Genomic DNA, 18,823 nt, shown 5'->3' on the forward strand with positions numbered 1-18,823 from the left:
ATCTCTAAACGACCACGTGACGTGGCTACACATGCAATAAATACAGAAAATGGCGGCTTGATTCCAACTTGCCTAAAATATTTTGGTTTCAAACATACGGTTGTGTCTAGTGTTTTAAATAATTGATAATGGGATTTTCAAGATCTGAGGCTTATGATATTTTAGAGTTACCAATCGGTATGTATGAACAGATGTATAGGGCTACAAAACTTATGTATTTCTACAGACGGGATGTTTTCGTGACAGCTACATGGTTCATCGTCCCGAACGATCACCTGTTCTCCCACAATAGCTATAAAATGGATAAGAGTAGGACAGTCACAGAGTCTTTGCTTGGAATTACCTAAATAAAAATTGCCACATAAATTAAAGGAAACAGTACAATTAAAATTTTACTGTAGTAGTAGTGCAGAAAAAGAGAAGAAAGAAAACGCACAGTACTGAGTACATCCACGTGAAAGGGATTGAACAATATTATGTAACATGTTTACATATTACTAATACTCAGTATTTATTTCAACAGGAGCAGACCTAGATTCAGTAAGGACTAGCTATAAACGCCTTGCACTCAAGTGGCATCCTGAGAAACACAGCCAGTCGCCATACTCCATGAAAGTAAGTAAAATAATTTCATCACTAGGATCCTTTTAGGGCACATTCTTATTCTAGATGGACCCAGAATCTCCTCATTGAAGATGCCTGGAAGTTGTGAAGGTGAAAAGTAAGCTTGATCACTGTATCAAACATCTGATACATAGTATTAAAGCAGAGATCAGGTCAAAGGCCAATCTAATTAAAATTAGATCCTTTGATCCGCTCACGTATATCGATATAAGTGAGCGTATCAAAAGATCTAATTTTAATTAGATTGGGTCAAAGGCATGACTTATTGACCCAGTCTGTTTTTATTCCAATCAAGGGACCATGAGGGACAGATATTGTACAATGATTTAGTACATATTTGTAAAATAAACATGGCAAATAATCATTAAACAGTTCTGTATGTACACATGTAACAAATAGGATATAAATGTTCAAGTCTAAAAGATCACAACCTTATATATACACAACTTAATTTCGTAATAGTAACATGATATCATAGAAAAGAATTATCAGCACTCAGAGCACTGAAATACATTCACACTTGGGGTGGGATGATACCCTTTCTAGCAGATTCAAAAGGTATCACGATACTTGACACATGACACGATACATATCGCTATTCTTTGCATATCAATAAAAACTTAATAAAAGGATTTCAAATTTATTCAGTTCAAAACAAAACAGAAAAAATATCACTTGGTTCAGCTAGTTACTTGACTAGAATAGAAGAAATATCGCAGTGCTCCAAAAACTTTTGTCTTATCGATATTCCTTACACCGTTTTCCCTTGCGTAAACTAGCAAGCCAAACCCCCCATACCGCAGAATTGTTAAAATTTTTATGCCCCCCTTCAAAGAAGAGGGACATAGTGGTTTGCACCTGTCGGTCGGTCAGTAGACCACATGTTGTCCGCTCAATATCTTGAGAACCATCCACTTGATCGTAATCATATTTCGTATGTGGGTTGGTTATGAAAAGAAGAGGACCCCTATTGTTTTTCAGGTCAAAAGGTCAAGGGTCAATCTACTCTGGACATAGGAATATACTGTCCGCTCAATATCTTGAGAACCCTTTGCTTGACAGACATCAGACTTGGTTCACTGGTACATCTTCAGGAGATGACTACTAATGATTTTGAGGTCACATGGTCAAAGGTTAAGGGTCAAACTGGACATAGGAATATACTGTCCGTTCAATATCTTGAGAACCCTTTGCTTGACAGACATCAAACTTGGTACACTGGTACATCTTCAGGAGTTGATGACCCCTATTGATTTTTAGGTCACATGGTCAATCCACTCTTGACATAGGAAGATATTGTCTGCTCAACATTTTGAATTGATGATACTACTCTCAATTAAATGATGTGTGTGTGTATAACCCTTTTCAATTTTGCACCATGGGAGGCATATATGTGTTTTACAAACATCTCTTGTTATATCACTGTCAGATATTTGGTCTGACAGAGTTAAAGGTTCAGTCAGACTGGACAAAGTTTTGTCAGACCACTGTCCAGATACATGTACCTTATCTGGCATGAAGAAAGAAAGAAGAAGAAAAAACTGCATCAAATGCATTTTATTGTTTAACAGCAATGCATCTCCCACTCATATCCAGCCAAGCATGGTCAGGTTTCCAACCATCTTGGAACTCGTGAACACCACGAAAGTCTACTTAATTTTCAAAGTGGTCCAGATTCAGCAATTTTTCTTTTCTTGCCAAGTTGTTTTTTTACATCCTGTCAGGAATTTCCTCTCATATTGAGACGTCACCAGTTGTAGGTGAAATACCACAAATTTAGACCTACATGCTTTGGGACTTCGACAGTTGGCCGTAGTACTGTGGGTTCTTAAAATATGTTAACACCTTCTGCGACATGGGAGGTCATATCCAAAAGACCCATGACTCTCACTGCTAAACGCTGGGGCGTTTAACGAGAAAGTTTGATGTGGCCATCACACGAGCAGAACTCGAACTCATGACCTTCCAGTTACGAAGCGAACACTCTACCACTGAGCTACCACGATGGGTCTTTTCATACTGGGTATATTTAACCTGTCACAAATTTGATCGGCCATGTTGTTTGAGTGACCTTCACTTCCACATCCCAAACCCGATCGAGGTATAAAATAATCGGATGATGCACAATATTTTCAAACGGTCATTTGGACCCACGTTGATACTGTTGAATTGCTTCCAGTTGGTTTTGTTCTAAAAGGACACATCGCATGTTTTTAAACTTTCTAATTTTTTCAGCAAAATTAATTCATTTCATGCCTAAAACTACTTTACATGTGTTTTAAATGAAACAGTTTGCGTAGTTTTCGAGTTTGAAAGCGATGAAATTCAAATCTTGTGATATGCATATTTTCTTCGATATTTTACGCGCCATTATCTGTGATGTCATATGCGACCTCAAGCGAGAATATTTGAAAACAGTTGTTAGCCATTTCCTTAACAGATTAGATTTAATTGACAAACAAACAATTATCACATTAATGGCTTGTAAATAACGCTGCATTATGGTGTTTTGTGCCGTTTAAGGGTGTACTTGCTGTCAGTAGAGAGGATTTGGACTGGGTTTTTTTCAATTTTCGAAGGAAGGTATGAGGGACAAGACATGAATATTTTTTGTCGGCACAACGACTTTGCCATAAAAAAAACCCAGTAGAATTTGTCCTTGTACTTTTTCAAACAAGCACTTGGACAAAGACGTAGATAAACTGCGAAAAAATGGTTCTGTCGAAGCTACGCACTGTTACATATAGGCCTACGGCATTTGCTTTCCGTTCTGCTCTGAAATTCAATACACACTTGCACCAGCTGACCTTCACCTTGTAACAACATATAAGCAGAACTTTGCTAGCAGTGTCTACCAACTGGTAGTTTTGAAAAAGAAATTTAAAGATAAAAGATAATTGCACTTTCAATTATAAATAATAGAATATAATATTTCCCAACTTTGAATTGAATTATAATGCTTTCATTTTTTTTAAGGAACGCGTACGTGTTTACAACAACAGCAAGCCGCGCTCCCACTTCCTAAAGTAACAACGTGTAGATAACAAAAAATAATGAATAAAATTGCTTGAATAAAATAATTTAAAAGTGACAGTAGGCCTATAGTTGTCCATGATACATAATCGTATCATAATTTAGGCCTATCTACTTCTCCAAAAATAAATTTAATAATAATTGCACTGATTATTTTAGGAAAGCAACAACGCTAATTACAGTTGTTTACAGAAATGGCATTACCAAATTGTGTTTAGACAGTGATCCCATGTAAACATTATTTACTCGCAAATTTATGCAGATTTCATACTCGCTTTCCTCGCTACATTTGGGTCGCTATTTGTATGCACTAATGGCTAAAAGATATAAGACTCGGGGAAATTTTTCAACATCGAAATAAATGTTATCCATGGTAAATAAATTAGGCCCCTAAAACCCGAGTTTTTAAAAATATCTAACACTATTTTTACAACAAGTTGATCGACGAAGGTCGCATATGACGTCACTGTACCATGTGACTACCTATCTAATTAACTAGGCTTTTTGAAATCAGGGCTTAGATTTAAGTCCGTATTGTGGCTAATTATCGCAATACTTCAGCGAACGAACTATTACAATTAATTTCTATAAGCATAAGGAAGACAAAATGCATATAATTCTGTATACTTTGAAAACACGAGATGTGTCCTTTAATGTAATGTAGTCCACTGTGGTTTTTTTTAGCTCACCTGAGCTGAAAGCTCAAGTGAGCTTTTCTGATCACCCGTATTCCGGCGTCCGTCCGTCCGTCTGTAAACTTTTCACATTTTCAACTTCTTCTCAACAACCACTGGGCCAATTTCAACCAAAGTTGGCACAAAACATCCTTAGGTAAAGGGAATTCTAAATTGTTAAAATAAAGGGCCAGGCCACCTTCCAAGGGGAGATAATCAAGAAAAGGTAAAAATAGGGTAGGGTCATTAAAAAATCTTCTTCTCAAGAACCACTGGGCCAGAAAAGATGAAATTTATATGAAAGCTTCCTTATATAATGCAGATTCTAAATTGTTAAAATCCTGGCACCCGGGGGTCAGATGGGGCCACAATAGGGGTTCAAAGTTTTACATACAAATATATAGGAAAAATCTTTAAAAATCTTCTTCTCAAGAACCACTGAGCCAGAAAAGCTGATATTTATATGAAAGCTTCCTTATATAATGCAGATTCTAAATTGTTAAAATCCTGGCCCCCGGGGGTCGGATGGGGCCACAATAGGGGACCAAAGTTTTACATACAAATATATAGGGAAAATCTTTAAAAATCATCTTCTCAAGAACCACTGAGTTGTTAAAATCCTGGCCCCCGGGGGTCGGATGGGGCCACAATAGGGGACCAAAGTTTTACATACAAATATATAGGGAAAATCTTTAAAAATCATCTTCTCAAGAACCACTGAGCCAGAAAAGCCGAGATTTATATGAAAGCTTCCTTATATAATTCAAATTCTAAATTGTTAATATCCTGGCCCCCGGGGGTCGGATGGGGCCACAATAGGGGATCAAAGTTTTACATACAAATATATAGGGAAAATCTTTAAAAATCTTCTTCCCAAGAACCACTGAGCCAGAAAAGCTGAGGTTTATATGAAAGCTTCCTGATATAGTACAGATTCTAAATTGTTAAAATCCTGGCCCCCGGGGGTCGGATGGGGCCACAATAGGGGGTCAAAGTTTTTTTTGTTTTTTTTGTTGTTCTTTTTTTTTCGTTTTTTTTGTTTTGTTGATATAGTGCAGATTCAAGTTTGTTAAAATCATGGACCCCGGGGATTGGATGGGGCCTCAAGGGGGGCATCAAAGTTTTACATACAAATTTATAGGAAAAATCTTTTAAAATCTTCTTCTCAAGAACCACTGAGCCAGAAAAGCTGAGGTTTATATGAAAGCTTCCTGATATAGTGCAGATTATAAATTGTTAAGATCATGGCCCCCGGGGGTCGGATGGGGCCACAATAGGGGGTCAAAGTTTTACATACAAATATATAGGAAAAATCTTTAAAAATCTTCTTCCCAGAACCACTAAGCCAGAAAAGCTGAGATTTATATGAAAGCTTTCTGATATAGTGCAGATTCAGGTTTGTTAAAATCATGCCCCCCCCCCCCCTTGGGGTAGGATGGGGCCACAATAGGGGATCAAAGTTTTACATACAAATATATAGGGAAAATCTTTAAAAATCTTCTTCTCAAGAACCATTGGGCGAAAGAAGTTCACATTTACATGAAAGCTTTCTGACATAGTGTAGATTCAAGTTTGCAAAAACCATGGCCTCCAGGGGAAGGTTTGGGGCCATAATAGGGACTACGGTTTTACATGCAAATAGATATGGAAAATCTTCTGATATGGACCGAGGTGACTCAGGTGAGCGATGTGGCCCATGGGCCTCTTGTTTCTTTTCTTTTTCTATTTTCATTTTTTGCTAGGCGGACTAAAAATACCCGACATTCAGTTATTTGTGGAAAACAATATGACAGGCATCGTCATTTAATGGACATGTATATCGATCTGTATATCACCAAGATGAGTATCTAGATGGATCGTCCCACCACTAATTCACACATGTACACTCACTTTTGAGAAGTGGACAGACATAGCATGGCCTACATCCACTTATTTTCACAAACCTCATCTTATTCTTTTATTCCATGTATGTAATGATACTCCTAACAAATCTTTTTATTTGGAAAATTTGGAACTTCATTAGTACAATTTTCACTAGACAAGGGTTTTGAACTTTTCAGTCCACCCGCTCCCTTGGGGAGTGGACCAAAAACCCCTTGGTTAGGGGAGATGACATTTGTATTACTAATCAAGATTCCTCCATCTCTTAAAGGGATGGTTCACGATTTTTTCTCAGTTTTTGTTTTCACTTTGAATGATCAAAATCTACTGTCTGATGTGTTTAAGGGTTTCACAAAAAATAAGGTTATACATCATAGAACAGGGATTTACCCAGCTTTTAGATGTTACTACCCATTTCATATTTAAGGGGAATTTTTGAGAATGCAGTCATGAGCTTTCGGGGGAGGAGGTGGGGGTGGAGGACATCCTCAGATTATAATATCTTAAAACTGGCATAAGAATTGATTGAGTACTTATTCTAATCTATGTTGTAAGACTTTGATAATTATATAGAAAATGACTTTAAATATGTATATACAAATGATTTTTGTTAAAATTCTCATACAATTTTGTATAGTTTCTATAATTGAAGGGGAATTTTTACCTGTGGAAGGGGAAATATTCATTAGTTGTCAAAAGGGAATGGTACCCTTTACTGGTAGTAAAAACAGTCTAGATAAATCACTGTAGAATCTCATTATAACGAGTTCATTATTTGACATCAACAATATATACTCATGTTTTGTCATCATATATTCAGATACATGTATAATAGTGTATATATATTCATTTAAAAATGAATTTTGTAACAAACAAAAAATATGTTCATTATTTGTTTTGAAAACAAAGATGTAGCTGTGTATTTGTTTACGAAGTTTTTAAAATAAATGTATATCGATCCAAGTTTATTATATATATCTCATTTCAAGTATAGTTTAGGTGAAATGTGTCATTTAAAAGTTAGATCTGTGACTGTACAAAATTAAGATGCTTTAAATTACAAAAATAACACTTCGCTGGTTTGTTTGTAAACATAAAAAGACTCAGTCTTTGTTTGCACAACACAGTTAAGGCTAAAATATTGCTCTTATCCTTGCATTCAGAAGGTCCAAATTTTGGTGGTCGGCATTAACTTAGTTATGTTTTAAATTTTCAATATCAAAAATGAAAAAAAAAAAATTCAAAAAAACATGAACCTGTCCCTTTAAGTTATCCGAACATCTTGTTAAAATTCTGGAATTCCCTGCTACCTTCTTTGCCTCTATTTTGTAATTCATTTCAAAACTACTGAAACCTTTTAGTTTAATCAAAAAGATATCATGCTATAAGAAACTCTACATGTTTACAGTCAGTGACTTGTATGTTTCCTTAAATGTTGAATAAGGAATGTGGTGTGTTTGTGTGCTAACATCATTCAAAGAGAAAAAATGAAATAGTGGGGACATGTTGGCCAAGTTTGAACCTCTGTAATTTTTGGTAATGAGGTCGATACCTTTTTTTTTTTTTTTTTTTTTGCTAGCTTGCAAGGCTTGCTCAATATACAGAATTTACCTATTTGTTAAGAATAATTGCATCTGAAGATCAAAAAATCACTTTTCTAGACCATCTAAATAGCACAGTCACCCAAAGTAAACTGATATTCTGATATAAACAAAATATTTAAAACAAATGAGACATAAGAAATTATACAATCACCTTTAAATCAATTTTAGTCCAGGCTTGCTGAAAATAGCCAATATGTTAAAATTAACATGTGGATGATAAACAGTAACAATGTTAAAATGAACATGTGAATGATAAACAGTAAACAATTGAATTTGAATGTGCAATGCTTAAAGTTGGATTTGCAATGTTGTAATTTTATTTACCATATATTCCTAATTAATGGTATGTATCAATGCTTTCTGAAACACCTGTTAGATTTATAGATACCAGTATAATTTACACTTGTAACTATGTCCTATAGACCTCATGATAAGGCTAGAACTATCTGGGAAAATCTTCACCCTAGCTGCCAAATCGACCAATCTTAAGGATTTTTCTCTTAAACTGGCTAAAAATAAGCCTATCACCCTATGCTCAATTCTATTTCTGAAAATCTTTTGCAGTGTGTGCAAAGTCCAACATACACATTATTGACCATTATCGTGTGAAATGCAGATTACAGACATCTTGGTAGTGATTTTCCCCTGCTAAAATATCGCCGATGTACGGTGGTTTCCCCTCACAAAAATTGGGGATTTTTTTCCCAATTTGGAATCTATTTTGTAGTTTGAAATCAGGAGAGAAAAAAGTTTCACAATAGATTAGTCAAGCAAGGGCTATACTAAACTTGTATAATTTTTATTAACACAGCAAATAACTGTCATTTTAGCACCATTTCAGCAATGCATAAAATACTATAAAGTACCTTAAATTACCATATCATATCCATTTAATTCTGCTCTTTTTTTCTTCCTCCTTTGTTGCTTAAATGTAGTGATCTGTTCTCTCAGGACTTGTGTCATTTGTCGTTGATTCGAATCCAGGTCTCCTTATGTATGTGTAGATATCCCTATGTGCACGTGGAAAATCCTAACATTTAAGTACATAACTCAGACACTATCATATAGCACGTCTAAGATAAGGTTTGAAAGAACATGAAATGAAGATAATTAAGAATTACTAACAGGTATTTGATATTTTTATTTCTCTTTAAACAAAACCATGAAACGCTTATGAGCATGATATCACAGGCGCACCAACTCACCAGTTTCAGCACCCTGCGTGACATGTTGAAATATTTTGTGCATTTGATTGGGGTTGATATGCTGAAAAAGTCGGCTATCACTGAATTGCAAGACCTTATATCACAGTAAAGTTCCAACACTTTAAAAGATCGCAGCAGCTGAACAACAGCGGGGGGATGACACAGGTGATCAATTTGGCCCATGGACCTCTTGTTTTTAAGTGATCAGGAAAAACACCAATACATGTATATATGTAGCCGTGTACTGAATTAGTGCATCTAATTCGAGTTTAGGAAGTGTATACTTTGAACTCGTACATATTACAGAAATTCCAGGAAATATCCAAAGCATACAAAAAGTTAATGGAGGATGACAGTGAGGACATGACACTGGTAATTTTTATTTACTTATACAATGCTGAGCTTGTGATCCTAGAAATAATTTTGGACACAGAGTAATATGTATAGCTGTTATGAATTGTTTCAGATTAGCTGTTCTAGATTTGCATTATATATTTTACATGTAATGTTTAAGGAAGTGTAGAATACTTCCTTTTAAGTACAAAGATTTAGTCTATGTTATATTTTAACTGCTGATAAGACTTTGTTTAATCAAAAACTTAGATGTGGAAAATATTCATTTGGATGTTGCTTTTAGTTATTAAAATATATCCTTTCAGGACTACATAGTTTAGAAAGTATCATTTCCGGCCAGATAGTTTCAGTTATTTTCATTATTCTGTTTTCAGGAGCGGATGATGCAGTTATTCAAAGAAGTTTTCTTTTCACAGAATTTAAGTAAGTGCCATTTAAATATTATGGTTTAGAATTGATCCTCTTTGTTAACTTCTTTAAATTGTCTTTTTGGCTCTATGCATTTTTTTCAGTGGTTAAAAACCAATCTCAGGGTACAAAATTTATTTTTGCACTGATTACCATAATAAATAAAAAAAATAAAAAATGTGATTTTTAGCCGAGTTGTGTAGCAAATCTTGGCTTTTAAATTGGCGAAGGATGGGCGTCCAGTCAAGCGGGTGGTGGGGCGGCGTCCACAATTAGCTTGTCCGATCTCTAACTTTCATACTTTTTGGTGCATCTTTGTGAAACTTACATAACATGATCACATCCAAAAAAGGAAGGTTCCTATTTATTTTGAGGTCAAGGTCACTTTGTTACTGAATGCCAAAGATTTGAGCTTGTCCGGTCTCTAACTTTATTACTGCTTGGTGCATCTTTGTCAGACTTGCAAATTTTGATCACATCCAAAAGAGGAATGTTCCTATTTAATTTGACGTCAAAAGATCAAAGGTCAAGGTCTCTTTTTTACTACATACTGTAGATTTGAACTTGCCTCTAACTTTTATACATGTACTTGCTGGTGCATGTTTATCAGACTTCATATCCTGATGACATTCCAGATTCATGTTGCTTTTGAAATCCAAAGGTCAAGGTCATTATCACACTAAATACCTATTGCGGCCATTCAGAGCTTCATACTTATAAACTATATTAAGTACGTGCATGTTTTTACTTCATGAATGCAAGCATGCATAATTTTCCAAACTGCAACTCGGCCATATGCATCTTTGATGCGTTTTGAGCGAATTTTTGTTAAAAGTCATTCATGGCCTAGACATGATAAAATTGTTCATAATATGGAAGTTTTACATTTTACCATATTTTAAGTTGAAAAATATTTCTTGTTTAACAAAAGAACAGAGTTTGCCATTGCTACACATTTTTGCTTCTTGGACAAAAAATAAGAGGTATAATTTTGCATTCTTTGTCCTTAGTTGGGCAGTGTACTTAGCATAATTTTGCATCACTTTTGTCTGATGATGGCAGATGTGATAAAAGCATGCAAGGGATTAAACTCCACGTTATCAATCATTAGACAAAGGATCTTGTATAAATTTCACATTTTAAACAAAGTTATTATCTGAAGAAAGACTTGTCAACTGCACTGGAGTCCATCATTTAGCAATCATTGACCATCTCCGAAATCTACGAGGGGGAAAAATGGCGAGTTTTAATGTAGTCAATGATATGTATTCAATTATATTGTATAAGATCAGTTGAATTGTGCATATCGTAAAGTTTGACCTTTAAGATACATTACACATTTGTTTTACCAGTAAGGTATGGGAGACAAAATTATTTGTTTTGGCAGATATGAAAGTACATTGATATGAGCTACATTATCGATTTTACCTGTCCTTGAGAATAATTACATCACTCATTATGACTTCGCACTATGTGGTTCAGCACATTTCACGATTCGGATGTGTCATAATTTGCTACCTAGAAAACATATTAATTAGCAAGTGAAAAATAAAAAATAAACATGTAATTTGCAGTATATACATTTGTGGATAATTAGTGCCAGCTGAAAGCTCAAGTGAGCTTTTCTGATCACCCGTTGTTTCATCTGTCTGTCCATCTGTCTGTAAACTTTTCATATTTTCGACTTCTTCTACAGAACCACTGATTTCAATTTCAACAAATAATAAATAGTGAAAATACACTAGTGACTGTTAAAAATCTTCTTCTCCAGAACCACTGTGCTGATTCAAATATGACTTATTTTAAGTATAACTTGTTGCAAATATTATATATATATATATATTTTTTGTAGATACTTATAATGGGTCGGGAGATGAATCTTCTTCTTCTGATTATTATATATATATATATATATATATATATATTTTTTTTTTTTGTAGATACTTATAATGGGTCGGGAGATGAATCTTCTTCTGATGATTATGAAGATGAAGATGATATTGATTCAGATGAGGAACAGTATTCGAATTTATATCCAGATAGATTTAGAATCAAAGATACAAAAAAATCCAAAGCAGGCAAGTTGTTAGTTGGATGTATGGAGACACACTCCCAACAATTGTTAACAGAACAGAAAATGAAGTTTAAATTGCTTTCCTTTCTTATTTTCAGGGAGTGAATCTCATTTTAAAAGATTAACAGTAGATGTAAGTAGCAGTATGGAATCAGTACATAATTATATTGACAAGTGGATTCTGTTTATAGCTTTGATGCTAATGCATGCACTCTTTTTTTTCTGTGATGCTTTTTATTTCTTTATTCATGAATACATATAATATACTGTGGATAGTATTGCAACAAACATTTCATCACAATATAAACATCAGCTGGACAAAAACCAATTTTTAATGAAATAAACATTATTTACAGAGGACTCTCGATGTCTTGAACTTCGATCACTCGAAGTTCTTGATCTCTCAAAGTGAAATCATGGTGCTGATTTTTTCTCTCTATATAACTAAGCAAATTAATTATCAATCTCGCGAACGTTTGATCTATCAAAGTTCTCTATCTCTCGAAGTGAAATTTGGGTCCCATAAAACATATTTCATTGTTTTTGACTTGAGATCTGGAGAAGTGGTGGTACCGTATACACACCATCACACATGCGATAATTATTTCCACTTGTACCTTACCTGGATAATGTTGAATGCCAGGGGATCGTTTTCATCACTTCCTTTTTTATGGAATTTTTTCAAAACTCATTCTACGTTGCTTAGATGGATTCCCAATGATTCACCAATTTTGTTGTCATTAAATCCCATTGAATTTAAAACCACAATCCACTCCTTTAATTCCATTGACATTTTCTCTTTCCTCGACATTGCTTTCATTCAATACTGTACCGGAAATCATCTGCTGCTGTGAATTACAAATGGTTTCCCATATGATTTGTACCCTAGTTATTTCACACATCTTATATTACTCCCTCAGTTTACTATGTTAAGCATCAGCAATAAAAATGAAATTTGAAGAGAGAAAATTGTAATGTCAATCATGTTTGTTGCAATACTTTTTGCCACTCAGTGTAGGTATAATTGAACTTGGAGGCATCTTTTTGAAAAGTGATATTCATAGCATTTGGGTTGTCATGTGACGTACCATGTAAAAGGTTTTGTAAGATAGGACTTTGACTAGGTTGGGAAGGGGGTAGGTATGGAATGGGTTTTAAGAGTAGATTTAGAGGAAGTTAACCATTTTAGAATGGGGGAGGGACTGGGTACCCACATCAAGTGACATTTTATAACATAAGTGATCTCTTAGAAATGATTATCTAATTCTCAGACAAAAGACCCATTTGTTATAGTGGCAACAAAAAAAAATGTTTCTATTTTTTGTATCTTGTTGACAGTGTGGTATTCAGATGACTATGTTAAAGGCCCACCAGTCTTCTTTTTTTTCTTCTAAAAATAGATTTAGTAGGGAGGCATTCCCTCTCCTATTAACTTTTTGAAGATATTTTTGCAACACAAAGCAATGCACACTGATTATTGTACTAAGCTAGATAGTGCATATTCAATAAATATGCTTTAGAATTCCACTAAATTTGTTAAGCAGACATTGTGATATTTTGTGGATTTTATTTTGAAATGAAGGAGTATTTAGAAGCCCCCCTCCCCTCTATCAAAGAAGGGGCATATTGCTTTACTTGTTCCTCGCTTTCTTCATACATGCAGGGGGGGGGGGGGGTCGGGGGTCGGGGGGGGGGTCTGAGAACCAAATTATGGAACTTTCTGAGATTTATCATCAGGAAATCAATAGAAATGCAGAAGAATTAATAACAGAAGAGGAAAAAGAAAAGAGAAGATTAGAGAAAAGAAAAGCAAAGAAAAAGGTAACTTCTGTGTTAATTGTTCATTACCTGAAGAAATGTATGTGTATATTTACCATCGTTAATCCTTCACACAAGAAGTATAGGATGAAATGTTTAATGCTACAAACTTTAAAGACAATTGATCACTTAATATCATACTAATGCATGGATCTAGTGAACAGTGATGAATACTTGGAATATATATATACTGAAATTGTACATAGAGATTTATGTGTCTTTTCAGAGAAGAAGGGAGAAAAAGAAGCTAGAAAAACAGAAAGAACAGACAAAGGTATTCCTATAGAGAATAGTGTAATGCGAGTAGTGGTATTGAGTGACAGCTCTGAGTTACAGCTCTGATACCTGTAGATGTATTGGCATTTCTTTATGCAGGTGTCCTTTGCTTAAATGAAGGGTAAGAAAGTGGCATTGGCGTGAGAAAGCCATGTTGCTGATACAACCCTCCAACATAAACATGTAGGTCAGAACAATCGCAAGACAGGGAGATTTCTCTTGAGGCTACATGACCTTTAACATAATTCATTTGTCTTGTACAGTGAATTTTACAGATATAAGATCTTATGCCATTTAATTTCATTTACTTGTGTTTTACTGTTTTGTTCCTCTTCTTACTTTTGTAAAGCTCCTTAGAGTAATTTGTTTTACATAAGGCGCTATATAAATTTCATTATAATTATATCTTATAATTGTTGCTGTTTTTCCATGGCCTTAGTAGAGCTAGACAGTGTTAAATGAAATGTTAAAGGACACATCGCATGTTTTTAAACTTTTTAATTTTTTCAGCAAAATTAATTCATTTCATGCCTAAAACTACTTCGCGTGTGTTTTAAATGAAACTGTTTGCGTAGTTTTCGAGTTTGAAAGCGATGAAATTCAAATCTTGCGATATGCATATTTTCTTTGATATTTTACGCGCCATTATCTGTGACGTCATATGCGACCTCGAGCGAGACGATTTGAAAACAGTTGTTAGCCATTTCATAAACAAATTAGATTTAATTGACAATCAAACAATTATCACATTAACGGCTTGTTAATAACACTGCATTAGGGTGTTTTGCGCCGTTTAAGGGTGTACTTGCTGTCCGTAGAGAGGATTTGGACTGTGTTTTCTTCAATTTTCGAAGGAAGGTGTGAGGGACAAGACATGAATATTTTTTGTCGGCACAACGACTTTGCCATTAAAAAACTCAGTAGAATTGGTCCCTGTACTTTTTCAAACAAACACTTGGACAAAGACGTAGATAAACTGCGAGAAAATGGTTCTATCGAAGCTACGCACTGTTACATATAGGCCTACGGCATATATGCTTTCCGTTCTGCTTAGAAATTCAATACACACTCACACCAACTGACCTTCACCTTGTAACAACATATAGGTAGAACTTTGCTAGCAGTGTATACCAACTGGTAGTTTAAAAAAATAAATTTAAAGATGAAAGATATTTGAACTTTCAATTATAAATAATAAAATATGATGTTTCTACTTTGAATTGAATTATAATGCTTTCATTTTTTTTAAGGAACGCGTACGTGTTTACAACAACAGCACGCCGCACTCCCACTTCCTAAGTAACAACGTGTAGATAAAAAATAATAATGATTAATAAAATTGCTTGAATAAAATAAATTAAAAGTATTGTGATTTTCACAATAAGTTTGATCATTTTTATTATTATTATTTATTTTTTTTTCGAAATGCACCCGTGACAGTAGTCCTAGTTGTCAATGATACGTAATCGTATCATAATTTAGGCCTATCTAACTTCTCCAAAAATAAATTTAATAATAATTGCACTGTTTATTTTAGAAAAGCAACAACTCTAATTACAGTTGTTTACAGAAATGGCATTACCAAATAGTGTTTAGACAGTGATCCTATGTAAACATCATTTACTCGCAAAATGCAGATTTCATACTCGCTTTCCTCGCTACATTTGGGTCGCTATTTGTATGCACTGGTGGCTAAAAGATATAAGACCCTGGAAATTTGTCAACATCGAAATAAATGTTATCCATGGTAAATAAATTAGGCCCCTAAAACCCGAGTTTTTAAAAATATCTAACACTACTTTTACAACAAGTTGATCGACGATGGTCGCATATGACGTCACTGTACCATGTGACTACCTATCTAATTAACTAGGCTTTTTGAAATCAGGGCTTAGATTTAAGTCCGTATTGTGGCTAATTATCACAATACTTCAGCGAACGAACTATTACAATTAATTTCTATAAGCATAAGGAAGACAAAATACATATAATTCTGTATACTTTGAAAACGCGAGATGTGTCCTTTAAATGGTTTCTTTAACATGAATATTGTCATGTTGGGAATTCTGTTGTCATAGTTACTGATTTTCTTTTTGTCTGTCTCCTCATGAAAGCATCTCAGAGTGTTTTAAAGGAATGTAGTCCTATTACGGACTGGGGTTAAATGTCAATTCAGTTTTGCAGCCATTGCTGTTGTCCATTAAGCAAGCCAATATATATATCTGTAAAACTGACTCGACCCAACCATAGAGATAGCAGACACAAAGACACTACTGTGTCTGCATATTAAACATACATGATCAAGTATCCATTTCTCCATGGACTGAACATTAAAGAACAGCTAATAAAAAAATACTAGTGTGTATTTCACCTTGTTTGTGTTACCAGTGTATTTAGCATGTAAATGCTGAGTGCTATTCACTACTGTTGATTTTACAGGTGGAAGTAAATGGGCAGACTAAAACTAAAGATACAATTAATACAGATATACAAATTGGATATAAAGTAAAAAGGGAAAAGAAGTAAGTCTCTTGAATTTCAATCCACTGTCTTTCATGAAGCACCTGTATTAAGCACGATGTGATTCTACGAGGACACTTTACAGTAAAACGTGTATAAATCCTCATATTTTTGCGATCAGTTGTAATGTTTAAATTGTCCACATCTTTCAGCGCCATACTTTGAATTCTGTGAATGATGTAAAAAAAATTGATTCCAAACATATCCAGATTTATAGTTTCATTTCTTATTGGTTTGGTTGTGTGGGTTGGTTTTTTCCCCACCAAGTACATCAAAATGCTTTATGTTAATGAATTTCTTTTCCCTCTTTTTTCAGACATTGCAATTCGTCATCATCAGATGATGCTGTCAGTGTATGTATTTTTTATTTTCTGTTTTATAGTTTATCTTTCAGAGTGTATTTAATGCTTTTCTAATATGAAAATCTTAAAAGAAAATGCTGATTGAGATTCAGAGACCTGACCTGGTGGTTATAAAACTTTTTGAGAATGTTTTCATACTCAAACTCAAACTCCATGCTCTAAATCATACTCGTACTCAAAAGTGAAGGTTATAAAACTTATATAAAATCATTCTCATACTCAAATGGAGTACATGCTCAAGATTTTTCGAGTATGCTTGGAGCTTGCTCAGAGTTGTGCTCAAAACAACTTGAGTTTGGGTATGGCAAAAGTTTTATGACCTCCAGGCTAGATCTTGCTAAATTAATGGACAAAAGTAGAAAATGGGCATTATTTATACATCAGACCAATGATGAATTATTTTGTAGGGTTTTGATCCTAATTCAGCTTTTTTTACCAAAGTCATTAATAAGAAAAAGAAAGCTACTACAGGATCAGACTCGACAGGGAAGAGAGCGCGATCGAAACATGGCAGTGACGATGAGTCGGAGGATTTAGATCCTGTTGTTCTCCGTAGTAGACAGCTAGCAAGTAAGAGACAATGAAAAAAATTTTTTTTTTTTTTTTTTTTACATTTAAAACTGCCTAATTTCATACCTGTCCTGTGTATTCCATTTCACCAATCCTGTGGGGATCCGGGTTAGAATAAGTCCTCAGATAAGTAATAGGCTAATGGCTTTCAGACAAAGGTCACTCAATGTTATTTTATACAGGCCAAGGTCACTGAGAACATACACCTTATATATATATATATTTTTAAAATCCATTCATTTGAACAGTTATTGATCTTTTTGACCAATGTCTCTCAAGGTCATTTTGGAAAGGTTAAGGTCACTCAGAACGTAAACCTTATATAAGAAAAAAGTTCTATATTTCAACAGTTTTTGAGCAGGTATTTATCACATATCACACAAATAAGCAATAGGCAATTTGATTTCAAACAAAGGTCATTTTGTAAAGGTCAAGGTCATTCAGACCATATACTTAAATATATGAAGAAATAACTTCATTTCAACAATATTTAAACACTTATTGGTCATACATGTATATCTTTCTAATGTGTATTGTGCAATGGCTATCGGACTAAGATATTACATAAGGAAAATGTTTCTTATTTTTATGCGTCCTTCATTAAATGGAACACATTAGGTTTAGGAGTAGAAGTAGGTCAAACACTTTTTCAGATTTTTTTTTATGGATACAGATATTGCCCTGAAATTTTGTCACAACCTCCCTCTCAGAGAAATACATAATCCATTCACATGTCAGATGCATTGGTTCACCATGACCTCCTTTAAGGCTTTTCTATTCAGAATGTGTGTGATATCAATTCAGAGTGCACAGTATGCTTACAGATTAAATTTCACTTTCTGATGGGTATATGTTGTACAGTTTGCAGTACTCTTGTTACAGTTTTTGAACAGGTATTCATCATAAGTAATAGGCAAATGGCTTTCAGTCAAAGGTCACTCAAGACCATTATGTACAGGTCAAGGTCGCTGAGAGCATATACCTTATATATGAAAATAACACTTTCATTTCCAATATTTCAACAGCTGTTGATCATTGTTTGAGGCATTCATCATATGAAGTAGTTCATTGGTTAGATGCAGTTTGGGGAGTTTTATCAGTTTTACTGATGTTCTTGTTTTTTGTACAAGTAGTTCATTGGTTAGATGCGGTTTGGGGAGCTTTCATCAGTTTTACTAATGTTCTTGTTTTTCAACATTTAATGTTTTTTGTACATGAATCTTGATGCAACTCGGTTGTTTTTCTCAAGTTGATCAAAGTAATTTTGTAGAATTGGAATTTTACATCATAAACAAGACATTTTATCACAATTTCAGCATTTTGACATTAAATTGTTGTTTTTCATGCAGTTTTTCTAGTTGAAAACATCATCACAGGCTTGAACAAGGTTGTATTTATACCATAGATTTAATAATTTTCC

General features: G+C 34.3%; 1 protein-coding gene across 4 annotated transcripts in view; it reads left to right on the plus strand.

Moving 5' to 3' along the window:
• LOC125657853 (uncharacterized) overlaps positions 1 to 18,823 on the plus strand; it is a 31,222-nt gene continuing 12,399 nt past the window's right edge. For 2 of the 4 annotated variants that reach the window (XM_048888693.2, XM_048888696.2), the window contains exons 1-11: positions 29 to 177; positions 524 to 615; positions 9,328 to 9,393; positions 9,750 to 9,798; positions 11,724 to 11,865; positions 11,960 to 11,990; positions 13,595 to 13,678; positions 13,902 to 13,949; positions 16,391 to 16,473; positions 16,788 to 16,824; positions 17,241 to 17,403. In XM_048888693.2, the coding sequence (XP_048744650.2) occupies positions 129 to 177; positions 524 to 615; positions 9,328 to 9,393; positions 9,750 to 9,798; positions 11,724 to 11,865; positions 11,960 to 11,990; positions 13,595 to 13,678; positions 13,902 to 13,949; positions 16,391 to 16,473; positions 16,788 to 16,824; positions 17,241 to 17,403 (844 nt within the window). In that variant the 5' untranslated portion in view covers positions 29 to 128. Of the gene's footprint in view, positions 178 to 523; positions 616 to 9,327; positions 9,394 to 9,749; positions 9,799 to 11,723; positions 11,866 to 11,955; positions 11,991 to 13,594; positions 13,679 to 13,901; positions 13,950 to 16,390; positions 16,474 to 16,787; positions 16,825 to 17,240; positions 17,404 to 18,823 lie in introns of all 4 variants that reach the window. The other 2 variants (XM_056148913.1, XM_056148914.1) reach the window with 2 other exon arrangements.

This window comes from Ostrea edulis, chromosome 9 (assembly GCF_947568905.1).
Source record: "Ostrea edulis chromosome 9, xbOstEdul1.1, whole genome shotgun sequence".
Lineage (NCBI taxonomy): Eukaryota > Metazoa > Mollusca > Bivalvia > Ostreida > Ostreidae > Ostrea > Ostrea edulis.